General features: G+C 49.0%; 1 protein-coding gene across 2 annotated transcripts in view; it reads right to left on the reverse strand.

The window, feature by feature from the left end:
* Positions 1 to 821: 821 nt before the first annotated feature.
* The window catches only part of SLC5A1 (solute carrier family 5 member 1), a 38,705-nt gene continuing 20,906 nt past the window's right edge, over positions 822 to 18,620 (reverse strand). Inside the window, exons 6-15 of one of the 2 annotated variants that reach the window (XM_036353532.1) lie at positions 15,274 to 15,379; positions 13,529 to 13,609; positions 12,075 to 12,295; positions 11,698 to 11,833; positions 10,900 to 11,007; positions 9,138 to 9,288; positions 8,097 to 8,265; positions 7,590 to 7,805; positions 6,231 to 6,336; positions 822 to 3,107 (exon numbers count right to left, since the gene is read on the reverse strand). In XM_036353532.1, coding sequence (XP_036209425.1) covers positions 2,890 to 3,107; positions 6,231 to 6,336; positions 7,590 to 7,805; positions 8,097 to 8,265; positions 9,138 to 9,288; positions 10,900 to 11,007; positions 11,698 to 11,833; positions 12,075 to 12,295; positions 13,529 to 13,609; positions 15,274 to 15,379 — 1,512 coding nt within the window. In that variant the 3' untranslated portion in view covers positions 822 to 2,889. The remainder of the gene's footprint in view (positions 3,108 to 6,230; positions 6,337 to 7,589; positions 7,806 to 8,096; positions 8,266 to 9,137; positions 9,289 to 10,899; positions 11,008 to 11,697; positions 11,834 to 12,074; positions 12,296 to 13,528; positions 13,610 to 15,273; positions 15,380 to 18,620) is intronic. The other variant, XM_036353533.1, reaches the window with a different exon arrangement.

The raw sequence follows: 18,620 nt of genomic DNA on the forward strand, positions 1-18,620 counted from the left end.
TGGCTCAGTGGATAGAGCATCAGCCCTCAGACTGAAGAGTCCTGGGTTCAATTCCAGTCAAGGGCACATGCTCGAGTTGCGGGCTCAGTCCTCAGTAGGGGTGTGCAGGAGGCAGCCGATCCATGATTCTCTCTCATCATTGATGTTTCTATCTCTCTCTTCTTCTCTGAAATTATATATATATGGAAAAATATCCTCCGGTGAAAATTTAAAAATAATAAATAAATAAATAAATAAATGAGCAATCACTCTGCCCCATAGCCCATTTTCAGTCTGAAGAAAATAGCTCTTCCCTGCACCCTGAGATTATTCCAGTCCAGTTTATCACTTATTGGTCCTTGGGCACCCCAGTGGCTCAGTCTGTTCCCACAGGACATGGTGCGGCGAAGGTAGAGGGACTCCCCTCGCGTTTACTGGAGACTGTGAAATAGAAGTCCTTCCCGAACTTGCCTACCTTTTGTTCAAGTTGCTCTATTCTGTTCTCGGTGGCCTCGGTGCCTGCTTCCTAATCTATATCTCACCCCAACCACAGCTCCCCACAGACACGGTTGGTATTTGTCTAGAACAGGGGTGGGCAAACTTTTTGACTCGAGGGCCACAATGGGTTCTTAAACTGGACCGGAGGGCCGGAACAAAAGCATGGATGGAGTGTTTGTGTGAACTAATATAAATTCAAAGGAAGCATCATTACATAAAAGGGTACGGTCTTTTTTTTTTTTTTTTTTTTAGTTTTATTCATTTCAAACGGGCCGGATCCGGCCCGCGGGCCGTAGTTTGCCCACGGCTGGTCTAGAACCTCTAGAGAACAGGAAACCTGGAAGTCATGGTTTTGGGTGTGTTTATTTTTATCAAAGTAATACATTTTCATTAGGGGACCAAATGCGGTTTAATAGGACACGCGTACGGCATCTCTCCTGGATGTATCTCCCATTCCCGTTTCCACGCGACCGCGTCGCACCCAGAGGAGGTAGGTAGATACTATAAGCACCAAGGTTCCTGTTTTTCCAAAGAGAAAAAAATACACAGTCGAAACAAAATAATTTATCACAACAGACACGACGAATCATTCGCAAAGCCAGACTCGGGATCCAAGACAATCGAGCTGCTCCGTGCCCACGCCGTCCGCCAGCCGTCGACCCTGGCCCTGTATCCTCTCCAACCTCAACAGTACCGCACACTCCACACCAAGCCGAGGGCGCCAGCCACGTGGAACTCTCCACGCTTCCCTCTCCCCTTCCTAGCTTTAGGGGAACAGAAGGGCTCGGCAAACAGTGACCTCTGGGGTTCCTGCCACAAACGCAAGCCACTCCTTCGCCTGCTGAGCCGTTTTGCACCCAGGGACCACTCTCAGCTCCGTGCAGCCCCAGATCCCAGCTCTTCTCTCAGCTCGCCCGAGATCAGTCCGTGCTAACTAACATCCTGACCTTTTCTGCACGTTCAGGAGACTCTATTACCATACAGTTGAGATTTCACAGGTGGAATGGAAAGAATTCTATTTAAAGTCATTGCATTTTAAACCTTCTCCCTGGGACACAAACACGTTCAACAAGAAATACACTCCGCTTAGCGAAATATGTGGAGCACGCCCACCCGGAACGGAGACCACCTGGCCTAACCTTGGTCAATGGGTGATGGCCGGTCTAGACAACTGGAAAGAGTAAGGGCTGTGTGGTCACGTGAGCTCACGGGGAGGAGGATCTCAGGCTAATCGTCTCAGTAGTTCAGGACAGCGTGGCGACTTTGAGATGACGGATCCCCCGCCCCCTAAGAGGCACATTTGCTCTGGGATATGACACAGAGTCAACTTCTCAGTCAATATGTCAACACCCACATCACGAGGAAGAGTGGCCCCTGGAAATGCATGACAGTCACTCCAGAGTGTACTTTGTGCAGCCACAGGAAAAGGTTAACCCCAAAACAAAGCATGTGTTCATAAATAATGCCCATATTAGCCATTCAGCCCACACACACGTTGCCGAGGGGCTAGAACATTCCAGGCACCGTGAATGCCAGTGTGAGGGAAATCCCAAACACGTGGCACCCCCAGTGGACATTTTTAAGGAGACCAGAACATCCTCTTGACTCAAGATTAACCACCCCCTCCCCACGGGCCTTGAGAGTTGTGGATGGTTTGCTCAGTATCATTATTCTTGACTGACTGCTTTTGAAAGGTTGCCTTGTTGGTGATCGCCGCTTTGTGGTCTTTCCTCTGACCTTCCAAAATGTAAAATGCCTCCATTGTGACAGCAATACTTCCATCTGGCTTTGTGCTGCTTTGGGGTAAGAACTACTCTCAGCCCCCCGCCCCCCGCCCCACCCTGTTCTCTCCTTCAAAGAACAAGCACCCAGGATAAGGACCAGCAAACTCCCACCCTCAGCTTCCATGAGTTGATCAGTTTACCAGATTGATTTTTCTTGTGCCAAGAAAACAACTTGACAGGGGTATGATGAAGAGTGGAATCTTTCTTTAAAAAAGGAAAAGGACAAGGGGGATCCGATAGAGAAAGTGGCAGGAACCAGGGAGGCCACAACTCTGGAAACGAATAGTCAAGGGTCACAAACAATGTGGACACGCCCAATGGACCTGAGACCCCGGCATCGCGGGGGTTTTGTTTCTCAGTCTGCATTCCCATCAATGAGCGGACTTTTCTCCCGCGGCTCTGACACGCTACATACAGCTGACTGTCTCACACTGGCCTCAAATACCTAAGTTCACAGCAAACTCGTTACCTTGGTCCGGCTCTCCTATAATGACACATGTACACATTTATCGACTGGGCAAAATTTACAACCGGCTGGTTCCCCCTCAACACCCCAGGATGGGACTAGCGGGGGGGCAGAGTAAACAGTCTGGCCTTGACGAGAGCGGTCGGCGGCCCAAGGCAGGACTCAGGCGAAAAACGCGTGGCAGAAGACGGCCACGGCCAGCAAGATGATGCCGTTGATGTTCACCACTGTCCTCCACAAAGGCTTCTCGGACGTGTCGGTCAGCTTCAGCTTCATGGCGGCCTCCTCTTCCTTTGTCATCTTGGGGCCCTTCTGCTGGTCCAGGCCACAAAACATGTCGTAGGCCCTCCTGCAGCATCCTTTTTTCTCCTCGGCCACGTCTGTGTTGGGGAAAAGGAATAAAAGAATTGTTGGAGCCCTAACCAGTTTGGCTCAGTGGATAGAGCGTCGGCCTGTGGACTAAATGGTCCCTGGTTCGATTCCAGTCAAGGACATGTACCTTGGTTGCAGGCACATCCCCAGTAGGGGATTTGCAGGAGGCAGCTGATCGATGTTTCTCTCTCATCGATGTTTCTAACTCTCTATCCCTCTCCCTTCCTCCCTGTAAAAAATCAAATATATATATATATATATATATATATATATATATATAAAGAATTGTTGGAGGAACTAAAAGGTGTGGCTCAGTGGTTGAGCATCGACCTATGAACCAGGAGGTCATGGTTCAATTCCCGGTCAGGGCACATGCCCGGGTTGTGGGTTCACTCTCCAGTGTGGGGCGTGCAGGAGGTAGCGGATCAATGATTCTCTCTCATAACTGATGTTTCTCTCTCTCTCTCCTTCCCTCTCTCTCTTCCTCTCTAGAATCAATAAAAATATATTTTTAAAAATTCTCATGGGGACAAAAAAACTCTCAATGGTGGTCACCTCTGGGCCAAGTAATGGAAGTGGGACCATTTTTACTTTTTAATGGAGAACTTTCTGTGTTGTTTGTTTTTAAACCATATACATAAGTTATTTTATTTTTTTAAATATTTGGATTGTAAAAGACCTTGCCTTCTGCAGAAAATATTCCAGAACGTCTCTATGTCTCATTTTACTCATCTGTAAAACTGGAAGAATTATACTTGTATTATCTGCTTTTTAAAAGGATGATGTGGGGCCAAAATGAAACACTAGACTAGAGTAAGATATTCATAATTAAAATACATTGTGGTCATACCATTATCTGCCATGATGCTGGTGGTGGTGGTAACAATGATATAGGGGTGACTTCTCATACTGCTGTTTTTTTAGAGAATGATGAGGGGACACCCCTTGTTTATAAAAGCCCTCTAGAGATCTTAGTTTATTGTACTTTAAGGGCGGGACATTCAGTATGATTTCGCCATAGGTTCACCAAGAAACGACAGAATTCAAGTACTGCCACAACCTCAGAAGTCACTAAGCTAAAATTCTCCAGCCAGCGTGGGAGTCCCCTCCAAACATCCCTGATGGATGCGCACTGGCTGCTCCCGCCTTTCAGATAAACTTGGAAGCCTTTTCCTCCGTGGCCATCACAACGGTATGATTGTGCCCGATTCTGTTGTGGAGCATGCTTTCACTGAAGGTTTCCAACAGCGCTGTGAAGCCTAGGCTACCACTGAGAATACTTGCGTGTGAGGAGCCTGAGCTTTAGGAAAAATGGAATCACTCACCCAGGGGAGTGAGTAGAGAAGTCAGGATTCAACCTCAGTGCTTTCTGAATCCCACTACCACAGGCTGTCTCTACACGAGCTTGCCTCTTTGGGTTAAAACTGGGTGAGTTCTTTCCAACCAGGTCTTAACCCTGTCCTCTGGTGCAAAAACAAATCTATACTAATAAAAGGGTAATATGCTAATTAGACCAGATAGATCAGACATCTTCCAGACGTCCCTCCAAACAAAGCCATGGTGGCGGGCACCAAGAGAGAGGCCATTAGGGGTGATCAGGCCGGCAGGCAGAGGGGTTAGAGGCAATCAGGCAGGCAGGCAGGTGAGCAGTTAGGAGTCAGCGGTACCGGATTATGAGAGGGATGATTGACTGCCGGTTGTGGGATCGAGCCTAAACCGGCAGTTATACATCTCCCAAGGGGTCCTGGATTGGAGAAGGTGCAGTCCGGGCTGAGGGACCCCTCCATGCATGAATTTCGTGCACTGGGCCTCTAGTAAATTAATAATAATCTTTTGCCTGCACGAAAACATTCAAAATACTCCTCATTGCATGTGAGTATTTTAAAGTCTACGGTGTTCTCCCTCAATCTGGGGGCATTTCTGGAGGTGGGAGAAGTGGGGGCCATGCCAGCTCCCGGGAAGCAGGAAGGGGCTGCCTTTTCCAGCACCAGGATCAGCTGCCCTACGGCTGAGGCTCCTTTGGCACTTCCTGTGTAGCCACAGGTGTCAGAACGGAAAAGTCTTTCGAGATCAAAGGCAGATTGTGTCAGAGCTGAGGCCATTGGCAAAGCCTCTCTATTCCGGGGTCTGCATGTATATGCTTTCAAAATGAGGTGATAAGACCAACTGGTCTCTGGGCCCTTTCCAGAGCTAGGGTTTTCTGATATTCCTGACAGCCAGATGCAGGACTTGTTCTGCTGTATGTGCACTCCCTTCAGGTGGCGGGATGAGACCTTCTGCCCAAAACCAGGTAAAGAGCACATGACCTTGCTCTAGCCCATTTGACACTGTGGATAGAGCATAGGCCTGCAGACCGAAGGGTTCCGTGTTCCTTTCCAGTCAAGGGCATGTACCTTCGTTGCAGGCTCCTCCCAGGCCCGGGCCCTGGTTGGGGCGCATGCAGGAGACAACCAATCAATGTGTTTCTCTCACTGATATTTCTGTCTGTCTTTCCCTCTCTCTTCCACTCTCTCTAGAAGTCAATGGAAAAACATCCTTGGGTAAGGATTAAAAAAAGAAGAAGAAGAACGAACATATGCCCTTGAGCTCCCACACCTGTGCACACCACACATTAACACAACCATTCTCCATGGAGGGGAAGAACATAGAAATTGAGGAAAGCATTTCTCCATGAGCAGGATGAGTGTCTGAACGCTGACCGAGAATTATCTCAATGGACTGCCTGAGAAATTTGGTTCTCTAAATCTTAGGCAGGTAAGACGTAAGATCCTGAGCTTCTATTCCATCCTGCTGATGTCATTCGGACGAACCACAGTTGTGATTCCATCTGCTTTCAGTTCACAGGCTATGTCAGAAGAGCTCTGACTCTTCCCTTGGCCCTGGCCATGCCCCAGATCGTCAGGGCGGCAAGTTCCTCACCCACCCTTCATCACTGAAGGCTGTACACCGTGAGGGCTGAGGGAGCTGCAATGATTCTGTACCTCCCTCCTCCCCTTCTGTGGGTACCTCCTCCTCTGTACCCACAACCTTTGAGCGGATGTCCCAAACCCTGGTTCCTCCTCTCACACCTCCCCAGCCCTCTCCCATCTCCCCTCTAGAAGAGAGATCTGGGCTTTGATGAAGGCACTCACCTATTTCAAAGGTCTCCTCTGGGGCTTCATTGACGTCCTCCTCGGTGGCATCCAGGTCGATCCGCTCCTCTTTGCTGTTGCGCAGGCTCCAGCACAGGCGGTAGAGCTGTGGAGGAAGCAGAACAGGTCAACAGGGAGATCCCAACAGGGCCTTGGGCCAAGCAGCTGGGAGGACAAAGAGCTATGCATCAAGAAAGAAACAGGAATGCGGCCTCTCAGTACCAATAAGAACATAGATAACAGTTCCCATCCATAGCATTATATCTAAATATGCCAGGGACTTAGATGTAAATCACAGACGTGTACACATTAGCCCCTGTGACATATGCATATTCGGAGGCTAAGAAGATGCCTTGAATACAGAAATAAGTGGTTTGAATGAATGAACTCTTGCTACCTAGAAGAAATGAATTCGTTCCTTTTAGCACCGGTTCTGAGAAACAAGACTAGACACCTATCTGTCCAGACCAACCGCATAAGATCACATTGTTGTACTGTGTGTGTTTGTCATAGTATGGGGAGAAGCTGTAGAATCAAGAGCCACTTAGAATTGGGAAGAACTGGAGGCACCATCTCTATTGACATGAGTTAACAAAACCCTTTGTCTTTCTCTATGGACGAATATGATCTTGCTCTGTTCCTTGGGAACCTGGAAACGGTGGAATGCCAGCTGGATTGGGTTACCAGACTATATCGCTTATGGTGAAAATAGCCTATCATTGGTCATCTTCATCTGCATTGGGAGGGCTGTGAATACACCCTAAACCAAGGGCGACACCTAGAGTGAAAGAAGAGTACTTGCGGTTTTTGAAGTCTTAAATCAATTGGACTTTAGTATTGTTTGAAATTTCTTTTGAATTCTACGGGCAACTGTTTAGAAACTTGATTAGGAAAAAGATAAAGGGTAAATCATACTTCAGATTTCTCTGAGTGTAGTGATTTTTGTAACCAGGGATGTCCCTTGCTGGGATCCCTGGAAGTTCTGACCATGGAACTATTACGAGAAATATAAGTTCCTATCTGGGGCCTGGGCATCTAAGCCAGTGTAGCCCCGTACCTGCCCTAGTGACCTCATACTCTTACACCTGAGCTGTCCCTTGGGGAGCATGAGTCAGAGAAGATCCCCTGGATGGAAATGTAGAGCGTTTGAGGACTCCTGCTGAAGACACATGCCTGAGACTGTGCAGCCGGCACGCTGAGCTTCCTGTCCTGTATGCTTCTGCCCTACACCAGTGGCAAGGGTGCACTATGTAGTCATGTGAGTGTGAGATGTCTCATTGAGCCGAGGGCCAGCAAGATGGGCATTGCAGCCTGAAATGGGAAACAAGGACAGGACAGGTTTCCCGGGTGGGTACTCACGTGCACATCGGGAATGGGCTTGGTGCAGAGGGAGACGAGGAGGATGATGACGACAGAAATGGCAAACAGGATGATGGCGAAGTACAGGTAGTGCACACCACAGATAATCGTGGGGCAGTTGCTAGGTTCCATGCAGCTCCCAGTTCCATAAGCAAACTCGGCGATCATACGGGACACCCCAATCAGAAATCCTATGATCAGTCCCCAAAAGGCTCCCTGGGAAAGAAAACCTTGGGTTACCAACTGCTGAACACACAAGACAGCTGTGCACACCGGAGGGGCAGAGGCAGGAGAAGAAAGGTGAGAGAAAAGATAGCTCCAGGCCATCTGAAGCCGGAGCATGGGAGTGCGGAATATGGGAGCACTGCCATCCAAACCCTCAGCAGCGCACCCATTCCCTCTGGAGAGCGCTGGGAAACAGAATCCCTCCCACAGAGAGCAGGCACATCCCGGTGGGAATTTCTGCACCAGAAAGGACCTTTCCGGCTGCACACGAATGCTACCTACCTGTTCATTGACTCTCTTGCAGAAGACAGCAAGCAGGAAGACAGCTGCGATGGGGGGTCCCAAGTAACTGGTGATGGATTGGATGTAATCGAAGAGCTGCCCACTTTGTGCTGACTGTACGATGGGCACCCAGGCGATGCTGATGCCAATCAGCACCAGGATGAACACTCTGAAAGCAAAGCCCCCACAATAGTGTCAATAATTGGCTCTACATGAATAAATCTATATATATAAAAGCCTAATATGCAAAGTGTCCCCTCAGGAGTTCGACTGCTTGCTATGACCTGCGCTGACCACCAAGGGGCAGCGCGGAACGAAGGAAGGCCCCAGCGGGCAGCCGTTAGCGACCCTACCCGTGCACGAATTTTGTGCACTGGGCCTCTAGGATATATATAAAATGAGCAAGTATGTATACACACACACACACACAATGTGACCATAGCAAGGAAACATAATTAGCAAATTCATTCCTGAGGCTTTTGTTCTCCCATATTCTGCCTCCCCGAGAAAGTCATCTGTACCTATAAGTGAAACGCACTTGACTTTCAATAGTCACCTAAACCAGCTGCTACCACAAGAGATCCCACTTTGAGAGGCAGCCAAGTGTAGGAACAAAGGGGTGTGGACTTTGGATCCAGACAGTTCTAGATTCAAATTGTTCTTCTCTCTTTGTGACATAGGACACCTTGCCTGACCACTGAGAGTCTCAATTTCTCTCACTGTACGCTGGGAATGATATCACTGACCTTGCAAGGTTGGGATGAGGATTAGCTATAGTCAAACCAATAGTGGGCAAATAGATGAGCAAATAGTAATCACTCATTTTGCTCATTGATAAATTGGGAGTTAGATTAGATGGTCCCTGATGTCACTTCTCACTCCAAAAGGGCATTTCAAAGCCGATGCCACTGGAAGGAAAATATAACTGGCCAGAGGCTACTCCCACGCTACCCAAGCATCCATCGTCTTCCCTAGCTGGAGGGAACCCTATACAGTAATTATTCAAGCTTCCTGGTGGGGGCAGGTGGGAGCTTCATTTACCTTCCTGCAAGCATGAGCTCTTTCTCCGTTGCTGTCTTCCGGATCTTGGTGTAGATGTCCATGGTGAAGAGGGTGCTGGCGCTGTTGAAGATGGAGGTCAGGGAGCTCATGAGAGACGCCAACATGACTGACAGCATCAGGCCTCGAAGCCCTGGAAGAGAAGGGGGTTCTGAGTGGTACCCACCGCGCCTCAGCACTTCTGCACTTGGAACATGGGAGGACTCAATGTTTGTTTGCTTTCTGAAATCATGCCATAGTTGGCCTTTGATGTATCTCTCCAGAAAAACTAGACATTTTAAGGAATGGACTGTGGCTTTACATTATGTTGCAATCCCACAGCAGTCAACAAGAAGGTAGGAATAAAATATATATGAGGTTAACACTTTGCAGTTGGATGATGGTGGTGATGGTGTGTGTGTGTGTGTGTGTGTGTGTGTGTGTGTGTGTGTGTCCATCTGAGCGGACTTTTATAAGCTCTCTAATTCAAAAGATCCATGATATAGCAGAAATATTTAAACTAGGATTTGCCCTAGCCAGTTAGGTTCAGTGGATAGAGGGTTGACCCGCAGACCAAAGGGTCCCAGGTTCGATTTCGATCAAGGGCACATGCCTTGGTTGCAGGCTCCTTCTTAGCCCGGGCCCTGGTCAGGGCTTATGCAAGAGGCAACCAATCGATGTGTTTCTCTCACATTGATGTTTCTGTCTTTCCCTCTCTCTTCCACTCTCCCTAAAAATCAATGGAGAAATATCCTCTGACAAGGATTAACAAAACAATTAAAAAGTAAAATAAAAGAGCCATGCGACTCTCACTAATTGCAACCTTAATTAATAAGCAGCCCAGCTAAGTGGAATAGTTAACTATTACTCCCATGTTTATAGAATTTGAATCCAAATGGTTTGCCCAAGGTCATGCATCCAGTCTTTTTTTTTTTTTTTTTTTTTAAGACCATCTCAAATTCCTCAATTCCAGCCTTGAGCAGAATTATACAAGCCAGACGCTGAGTTGCTGTGTGGCTTGGAAAAGTCACTTTCCTTCTGTGGGCCCCAACTGCAGAATGAAGAAGTTTGATGAGATGATCTCTACATTTTCTTTCAGTAATAAAATTGTGTAGAAGTTTCTTCTAAATTTTCCTGACCAATACCTTTGAATTTTGGATCTCCTGAGACCCCCTAACCTAACGAAATCTGCATCTCTTGAACCAGAATTAGATTTTTCTTCCTTATGCAGTATGAAAAGTAACCCCACAGATCTACCCCAAAACTCTAACCAAAGTGGACTCTATGTTCTCAGTCTTCTAGGAGAACACATTCTCTATAGTGAGAAGTTGTATCCCATCCATCAACTACCTCACACGTCCTCATTCTAGAGCTAAAACCACTCCTTGCCTTTCTCTCCATGTTTTTCATTCATTCTCCAGGTAAAACTCCACTTAGTTCAAGCCGCCATGTCAACGTCGGTGGGAGAACTTGGAAAGACCTTCCAGATGAAAAGCCATGATTTCCCCTAATGCATTTTCAGATCATCTCCTTTCCGAGCCTGATTGACAACAGACCAGTGGCAGGTCTGAGAGCCAAACCTAGTCCTATGTCTGCTTGCCACAAGGTAAGACCTACTCAAAAACTGAGGACACCTGGAATGAGGCTTCGCCAACTGACCTCCAGACATGGAAATGGCCTTGCCCAGAAGGCCCACAGAATCCACGAGAAGCCTGAACCCAATCAGCCTTCCAAGAAAGACCCGGCCAGTGGGGACGAATCTCACCATTGGGCATGAGCTCCACCACCATGGTCGGGTAGGCGATGTTGGTACAGCCAACCTTGGTGCCGCAATATTTCTCACATTCCGAGGGGAGAACACAGGCAATTTTATCTGGAGAGAGATGAAGAGCCGTGTCAGCGAGCACACATCAGGGAAATACGTTCAAGATTCACTTTCTTTCTTAAAAATATATTTTCGCTGATTTCAGAGAATGGTAGAAAGAGGGAGAGAGAGAGAGATAAAAACATCAATGATGAGAGAGAATCACTGATCAGCTGCCTTCTGCACACCCCACACTGGGGATCGAGCCTGCAACCTGGGCATGTGCCCTGACCAGGAATTGAACCGTGACCTCCTGGTTCCGAGAATTTGCAAAAGCCAGGGAAGGCAATTCTGTGGTTTCTGTGACCTCAAGTGGCTCACTGTCTAGAGCAGTGGCTCTCAACCTTCCTAACGCCGTGACCCTTTAATACAGTTCCTTATGTTGTGGGGACCCCCAACCATAAAATCATTTTCGTTGCTACTTCCTAACTGTAATTTTGCTACTGTTACGAATCGTCATGTAAATATCTGATATGCAGGATGTATTTTCATTGTTCGCGACCCACAGGTTGAGAACCGCTGGGGGAGATCAATAATACTTGGCAATGCATGGCAAGAAAAGGAGGAGGAGGAAGAGGAGAAGGAGGAGGAGGGGCAGGAGGAGGAGGAACGGAAGGAGCGGGGAGCTACAGGGCTTTTGAAGTGGCTCAGAGCCAGGAATGGGGGAGAGTGGCCACTGAGTCCAGCAGAAGGCGTCACCTGTGTACAGGATGCGGCTGATCATTCCTGGCATCACCATGAGGAACATGGGCAGCAGCTTCAGGTACCCACACATCACGCAGCCCGCCTTCACGTGAGACATGTTTTTGGCTGACAGGCAGCGCTGCACGATGACCTGGCAGGAAGGGCGGGGTGAGGTGCCGGTCCTGACGCCTTCTGGCCACCCCAGCTCCCCTCCCCCACATCCTGGATGCTTGGCCTGGCACTCCCATGTTACCAAGGCTCAGTGACCCCCAGACCACATGAGCCCTGCCCTACCTTTCCCAACCCCACAAGCCACAGACAGACAGACAGACAGGAGTTCCTGCAGCACCCCGGGGGAGACCTTGTCCCCCCTGCACATCCAGTGCGGGTACCTGATCTGTGCACCAGTACCACAGGGCGAGGATGGACAGCCCAAAGATGAGCCCCGGCCACGGCAGGTCTCCCTTGAGGGGGTCTCGGAAGATGTGGAAGGAGTCGTTCCTGGGCATGTAGCATTCCTTATTGATGGTGATGTTTCCATCAGAAACGTTGGTCGGAATGGCGTTCATGTACTTTTCCATGAAGGCCCCATACCCTCCCACTTCATTAAAAGCTGAAAAACATCAGTCATAAAAATCAGCATCCCGAAACTCTCCACTCTTCACGGCAGTTTCCCCTGTAGATGCCCAAGACACTGAGCGGTCCTGCCCCACAGCCAGGGCCCTCCGTGTGGCCTCGGGCAAGTCACTCTCTGGCCTCGGCTTTGTCATCCTTATCCCTGCCCAGCCTCCTCGGGACGACTCTGAGGCTCCAAAGCAATGACCCGTGAAAGGACTCCAACCCTAAGCATCGTTACAAAGGAAAGCTACTTGGCTTATTAGAAGAAAGACCTTGGTTTGGAACCAGGTTCAAAAACTCTGTTTTCCCCTCCCCCTCTACTGTCAGCAGTGGCCTCTGGGGCCCCAGACACAGACTAGAGACACAGACTAGGCCCTGCCACCCCTGGTCCCAGCCAAGTGCAGGGATGAGCAGAGCATGGGTGAGGAGCCTGGAGCCCGGCCCCCTGGTGACTGTGTCCTTGAAGAAGGCATTCCAGTCCCTGTCCTGCTGACAGCCTCCTCTGCTGCCCCCCCCTCGCCTCCCCCCCCCCCGCCCCCGGCCCCACAATCCCCCGGGGGCACCACTGGGAAAACCCAATGGAAGCTCTTGGAAGATAGAAGGCAGGTCAGAGGCTTCACAGGACACCCCGAGAACCTGGGCCCCTTCAGAATACAATGCATTTTCTATCCTCCCATATCGACTGCCTCTAGAGCGAGGGTGTCTAGCCTTGCCTTTTGGGTTCCACAGACAGATGACAGTTTACAACATTAGGGGGGAGAGGGGCCAATAGAGAGTGGCTGAGCTTTAAAAATGTTGTCAAATAAGGACATAAGCAAGCAAATAATCACTCACTATCATCGATTCATAAAAGAAAGGACATTTGACACCAAAATGTAGATAAGATATAACCTGAGATTTAAGACACATTTGAATATATTTGATATTTAGCCTTAACCTTTTGTTTTTCCACCAAGTTTCTCTATGGAGAGGAGACTACATCATCACAGACTCACAGTGGGGACCACTGGCCCCAAGTGTCTAGAGGGGGTAGCAGGGAATACAGGTGTTGTCTGGGGCCAGGCCCACCCTGGGACCTCCAGGGCTGAGGAAGGTGCCCCCTGCACACCCACAGTGATGGCCGCTCTGGGCTGGACCACTCCCTGGGAAAGGCAGGCAGAGACCCTGGACTTGATTTTCTCTCCCTGGGCCTCTACCTCAGCCTCCCCGCCTCCGCAGCCCCACTTACCAAACCCGGTCAGGATGAAAGACCCCACAAGCATGATGGCCGTCTGCAAGGTGTCCGTGTAAATCACAGCCGCCAGGCCCCCTACGCGGACAAGGAGACAATGTATCTGACCTCACGCAGGAGAGCAACCAGGCAGCCTACCTCCCGACCCACTGCTGCCCCTCTCGCTCTGCACACCGTGTGAGCACTCCCCTCCGTCGCCCGCCTCCCCTTCCTTCCTCCTGTTGTCCTGTGACAACAGTCTGCCACCCAGCATGATCCAACATCTCCACTCGTCACAGCAATGCTGGGAAGGCCTTGAGGAAAGGAGAAATGTTTCTCCCTGTTGGAGGAGGAAGAGCTCGATGTGATCCTTTTAAGTCAGGAGATGGCTCCTCTGTAGTAAGAAAAAGCATCTGGCCCAGCCGGTGTGGCTCAGCGGTTGAGCATCGACCTAGGAACCAGGAGGTCACGGTTCGATTTCCAGTCAGGGCACATGCCCGGGTTGCGGGCTCGATCCCCAGTGCGGGGCGTACAGGAGGCAGCTGGTCAATGATTCTCTGAGATCATTGATGTTTCTATCTCTCTCTCTCCCTCTCCCTTCCTCTCTGAAATCAATAAAAATACATTTTTTTTAAAAAAAGAAAGAAAGAAAAAGCATCTGCCACAAGTGAAGGCAGGGAAGAGCAAAGAGCTGACATCTCTACAAAATGTCTGAGGACATTACCAAATGGGCACATTTAAAGGGCTACTTGTGCCCTAACTGGTTTGGCTCAGTGGATAGAGTGTTGGTGTGCGGACTGAAGGGTCCCGGGTTCGATTCCGGTCAGGGGCATGTGCCTTGATTGCGGGCACAGCCCCAGTGGGGGGTGTGCAGGAGGCAGCTCATCGATGTTTCTCTCTCATCGATGTTTCTGACTCTCTATCCCTCTCCCTTCCTCTCTGTAAAAAAAATCAATAAAATATATTTTAAAAAATAAAATAAAATAAAGGGCTACTTGTATGTTGACTCTATTCTCAGACCCTCTAAGTACTTCTTGTATGCCCCAAAGCTCATATGAAGCTCCAGCTGAGCAGCAAGTACCGTCACTGAGCCTGGCCCCTGGACTGGGCAGAGCAACACCTCCTCAGAGGTGCCCCCAGTTGTTACTCATGTCATCAGCTTCCCCCGTCACCTCTTGAGTCTTCCTCTAAAATTTCTTTGCATGTGTCACTCCCTTCTTTCTTCCTCACAGTGCCTCCCAGTCCTGGTCACATCAATTCCAAGACCTCTGTTTGGCTTCTAAGGCCCCTGCCCTGTGACCTCATTTGAATTATCAGGCCTTATCATCCCCCCGCCCCCACATACACATACACCTACCTCCCATTGACCACCCTCCTCCAACTAAATGCATCTGCTCTCACCCTGCCTCTGCCCTGCGTCATGCCCATTCCTGCCTCCATTCCTTGCTCTCACCTGTCCCTGCACCTGGCACTCCCTCCCTGACTCTCCCAACTTAGCCAAGTTCTCTCTTCACAACCTGCAAGGGCAAGCCCTGCCCTGGAAGAAGCTATCTTGACTATTCCAGCCAACCTTGGAGTTTTCTGGGGGCAACCTCTATAACTTGTCAGGGTCTGTGATTCCCAAATCATTGTACAAGCAAATCCCCCATCCTTGATCTGTTTCCTGGGTGTATCTCTTTTCCTCGAGAGAAAACACCCCCATTTCTCCTTCCCAAGTGCCTACCCCTGGAATGGGCTTGAGTCGAGTCATTTGAATAACTCACCTGTGATTGTGTAAATGCCAGTGATTGCCAATAAGAGAAAGATAGCCAGGTACAGATCCAGGCCCAAGGCCAAGTTGATGAAGATGGCCCCAGAGAAGATGTCTGCCTGGAAGGAGAGGAGAGGTACGTTAGAGGTGAGAGAGACCAGCTGGCTGCAGGGCCAGGAGGTGAACTTGAAGGAGCCACCAGAAGCTGTCTCCTGGGGAATGTCAGTGCCAGTGATTTCTAGGGTCTAGTATTGACCCACACTCATTTGCCCTTTGGCTGAAATACCACAATGAAAGGTTCATCTTTTTAACCCTGGTTAAGAATATGAAAGACAAGTACTGCACAATTCCATGTATATCTAAAATAGCCAAATTCATAAAATCAGAGACTGGAATGGTGGGTACCAGGTGCTGGGGGGGAATGGGGAGTTACTCATCAGTCGGCACAGAGCTCGTAAGATGAACAAGCTCTCGGCGTCTGCTGCACAACATTGTACTTAGAAGCCGACAACAGTCAATGGTGCACTCAAAACCTGTGACGGGGACAGCTCACATGCTGAGTGTTCCTCTCACAATGAAATAAAAACAAAAGGATACGAACACCTGAGAGTCCTGCTCTCTCCCTAAGCTTTCCACAAGCTTTATTTAAGGTCGTAATAGATATTCTAGGAGGAGAAAAGGATGCTATGGTCAAAGAGGCCTGTGAAATGCCGGATTAAACAAAGTTAAGGCAGTTTCTTTACCACACAACTCCTCTGAGCCTTTAATACACAGCGTGTACTGTGAACCCCGGGAGGGAAGCATAGTAAAGGACCCTCCACAAAGACATTTAACTGTGGAACTCTGTTTGCCAAGGAACAATTATTTTTTTATATTTTTTATTTATTTCGGAGAGGAAGGGAGAGAGAAACTTCAATGATGAGAAAGAATCATTGATCAGCTGCCTCCTGCACACCTCACACTGGAGGATGGAGCCCACAATCCAGGCCTGTGCCCTGACCAGGAATTGAGCCATGACCTCCTGATTCATAGGTCAACGCTCAACCACTGAGCCACGCAGGCCAGGCCAAGGAACCACTATCGATGCCTTGGGGCTCCTCCCCACGCACCTGTGGACTGCTGCTCTAAGCGATTATCCACTGTTTACACCTTTGTGTGCAAAGGTTTTTCAGGTCTAGTCCCAAAAGCAAGTTGGCGTGCTGGAGAGTCCCGTGGGAGGGAAACCCCAGCCCCACCCTGGAGCGGAGAGACATTTGAGCAACATCATGACTGTATCTCTCTAGCCCAGATGGAGTCCATCTTGACCCTAACACAACCAGAACCTCGCCAAGAACCTCTTGCATGGCAGGCTTGGTGCGAGGTGGTTTTATCTAGATTCGCTCATATAACTGGAGGGAGAATTGTTCCCTTTGCACCCCTAAATTCACCAGTTCTTGATACAGTTCTTTTTCTCCTCCCTGCTTCATTTAGCCACATATAGAACCTTCTACCTGGCTGGACAGTGCAGTTGCTAATTTAAACCAACAGAGAGCGCTAGAGTCACCCAAACGGAATTTTCATGGCATCTCCAAAATACCACCAGGTGAATCTTTTCCTCTCTCTAGGTAGGAAAGAAACGAGACTGCCCCTAGATGCAATGGACGAGATGTTTTATTGCTGAGATCTAATGCATTTCAGGGCATGTAAACGGCCACCCGTTCAGAGCCCTGAGAAACGGGTGCTCTATTCTTATCTTCCCCTCTCTGCTTCCTTCCAGCTCCTCAGGACCCTCCAGTGACTTGGGTCCCCACCAATCAAACCTCCTGTTCCCTGCCTCTGCGTCATCTCCAACTCCAAGCCTATGTGTGAATACATGACCTCCTCCCCCAAGAGGACCCTATGCCTTGGGTCCCCTACAAATTCTCTAGCCCCGGGGATCTAATGTCATTGTATTTCCTGGTGGAGGAGAAGAGGCAGAAGCAGGAGGTAGGGAGAATCATGGTGACTTAGAAAGAGAACTCCCCATCACCACCAACAACAACCTCAGGGCTGCTGGTGAAAGGGCCTGGAATTTAACCCCAGCGCTGCCACTCTAGGCCTGAATAAAACCTTGTGGAAAAAACATTGTGCCCCTCCATGTCAGAGGTTGAGCATCGACCTATGAACCAGGAGGTCAGGATTCGATTCCCAGTCAGGGGCACATGCCCAGGTTCAGGCTGGCTCCCCATTGTGGGGCTTGCAGGAGGCAGCTGATCCATGATTCTCTCTCATCGTTGATACTTCTCTCTATCTCTCGCCTATTTTCTTCCTCTCTGAAATCAATAAAAATATATTTTTAAAAAATAAATAAATAAACCCTCAGTGGCCGGAAGTGGGGAAGTCCCGCCATTGAGGAAGATATTTCTTTCCCGGGTCCTAGACCTGGTCCACCCTGCCCTCTGCAGCAGCTGAGAAAGCAGAGCCCCCAGCTGCCCCTTAGCCGTGCTAAGGGTGAAATGGGCACCGACTCTCCACATTGGGCCACTCTGATGAGTAATCCCAAGGCCCCTCCCGGCCTTCCCATAGCTCCGTATCTTCTCGTAGTCACGCCCACTGAAGGGCTCCGTTCACTGATTTCAGTGGAATGCTGTTAAGTATGATTCAGTAGATTAGCTAATGAGCATAGTGAGCAAAAAATGTATATACTCCAAGATTACTGCTGCCATTTAAAACACCCTTGATTGGTTTATTTTCCAGAGTAGTTAATTTGTCATGCTTTATGACAACATATCATAGCCTCATTAATATTTATGATAGCCTCATTAATATTTGCCTGGCTGTTATTAGTCACAAATAAATAACACACAACTCCTAAGATAAGCTATAAACAAAATCTATAAACACTTATGAGAAGTGCTGGGCTAACAGAAACCTCGGTTTTTATAATACATACTCTACTTCCAGCGAACTGGGCACATAAAGAATCCTAAGGAAAACTCCCTCATAAATAGGAAAAAACCCTAAGATAAATTCTCCCTCCCATGAGTCACCCCTAACTTCAGGGAGGAATGCCTTCTGCCCTTGGACCCTGAATGCCACCAGGAGCGCCTGGGGGAACCCCAGCCGTGCCCACGTTAGCCTGGGTGCTCTGACATTAGCCTTTGGATCTCCTGGGTGCCCACTGGGTATCGTGCTTCGTAGGGTATTTTTTCCTCCACATCCGGGTGATTTTACACTTTACCAAGAGAGTTTAGACACACGCATTGTTTGGATCCCCAAAATAAGGTGATGGAACAGGTACACTGGTTCTGCTTTTCAGATGAGAGAAACTAAGTCAGTGACTTGCTCACGGGCTAAAATCCAGACTACCTGTCACCAAGTCCAGTGACTTTACAACAACTT

This window comes from Myotis myotis, unplaced genomic scaffold, assembly GCF_014108235.1.
Source record: "Myotis myotis isolate mMyoMyo1 unplaced genomic scaffold, mMyoMyo1.p scaffold_m19_p_20, whole genome shotgun sequence".
In the NCBI taxonomy this organism is placed as follows: Eukaryota; Metazoa; Chordata; class Mammalia; order Chiroptera; family Vespertilionidae; genus Myotis; species Myotis myotis.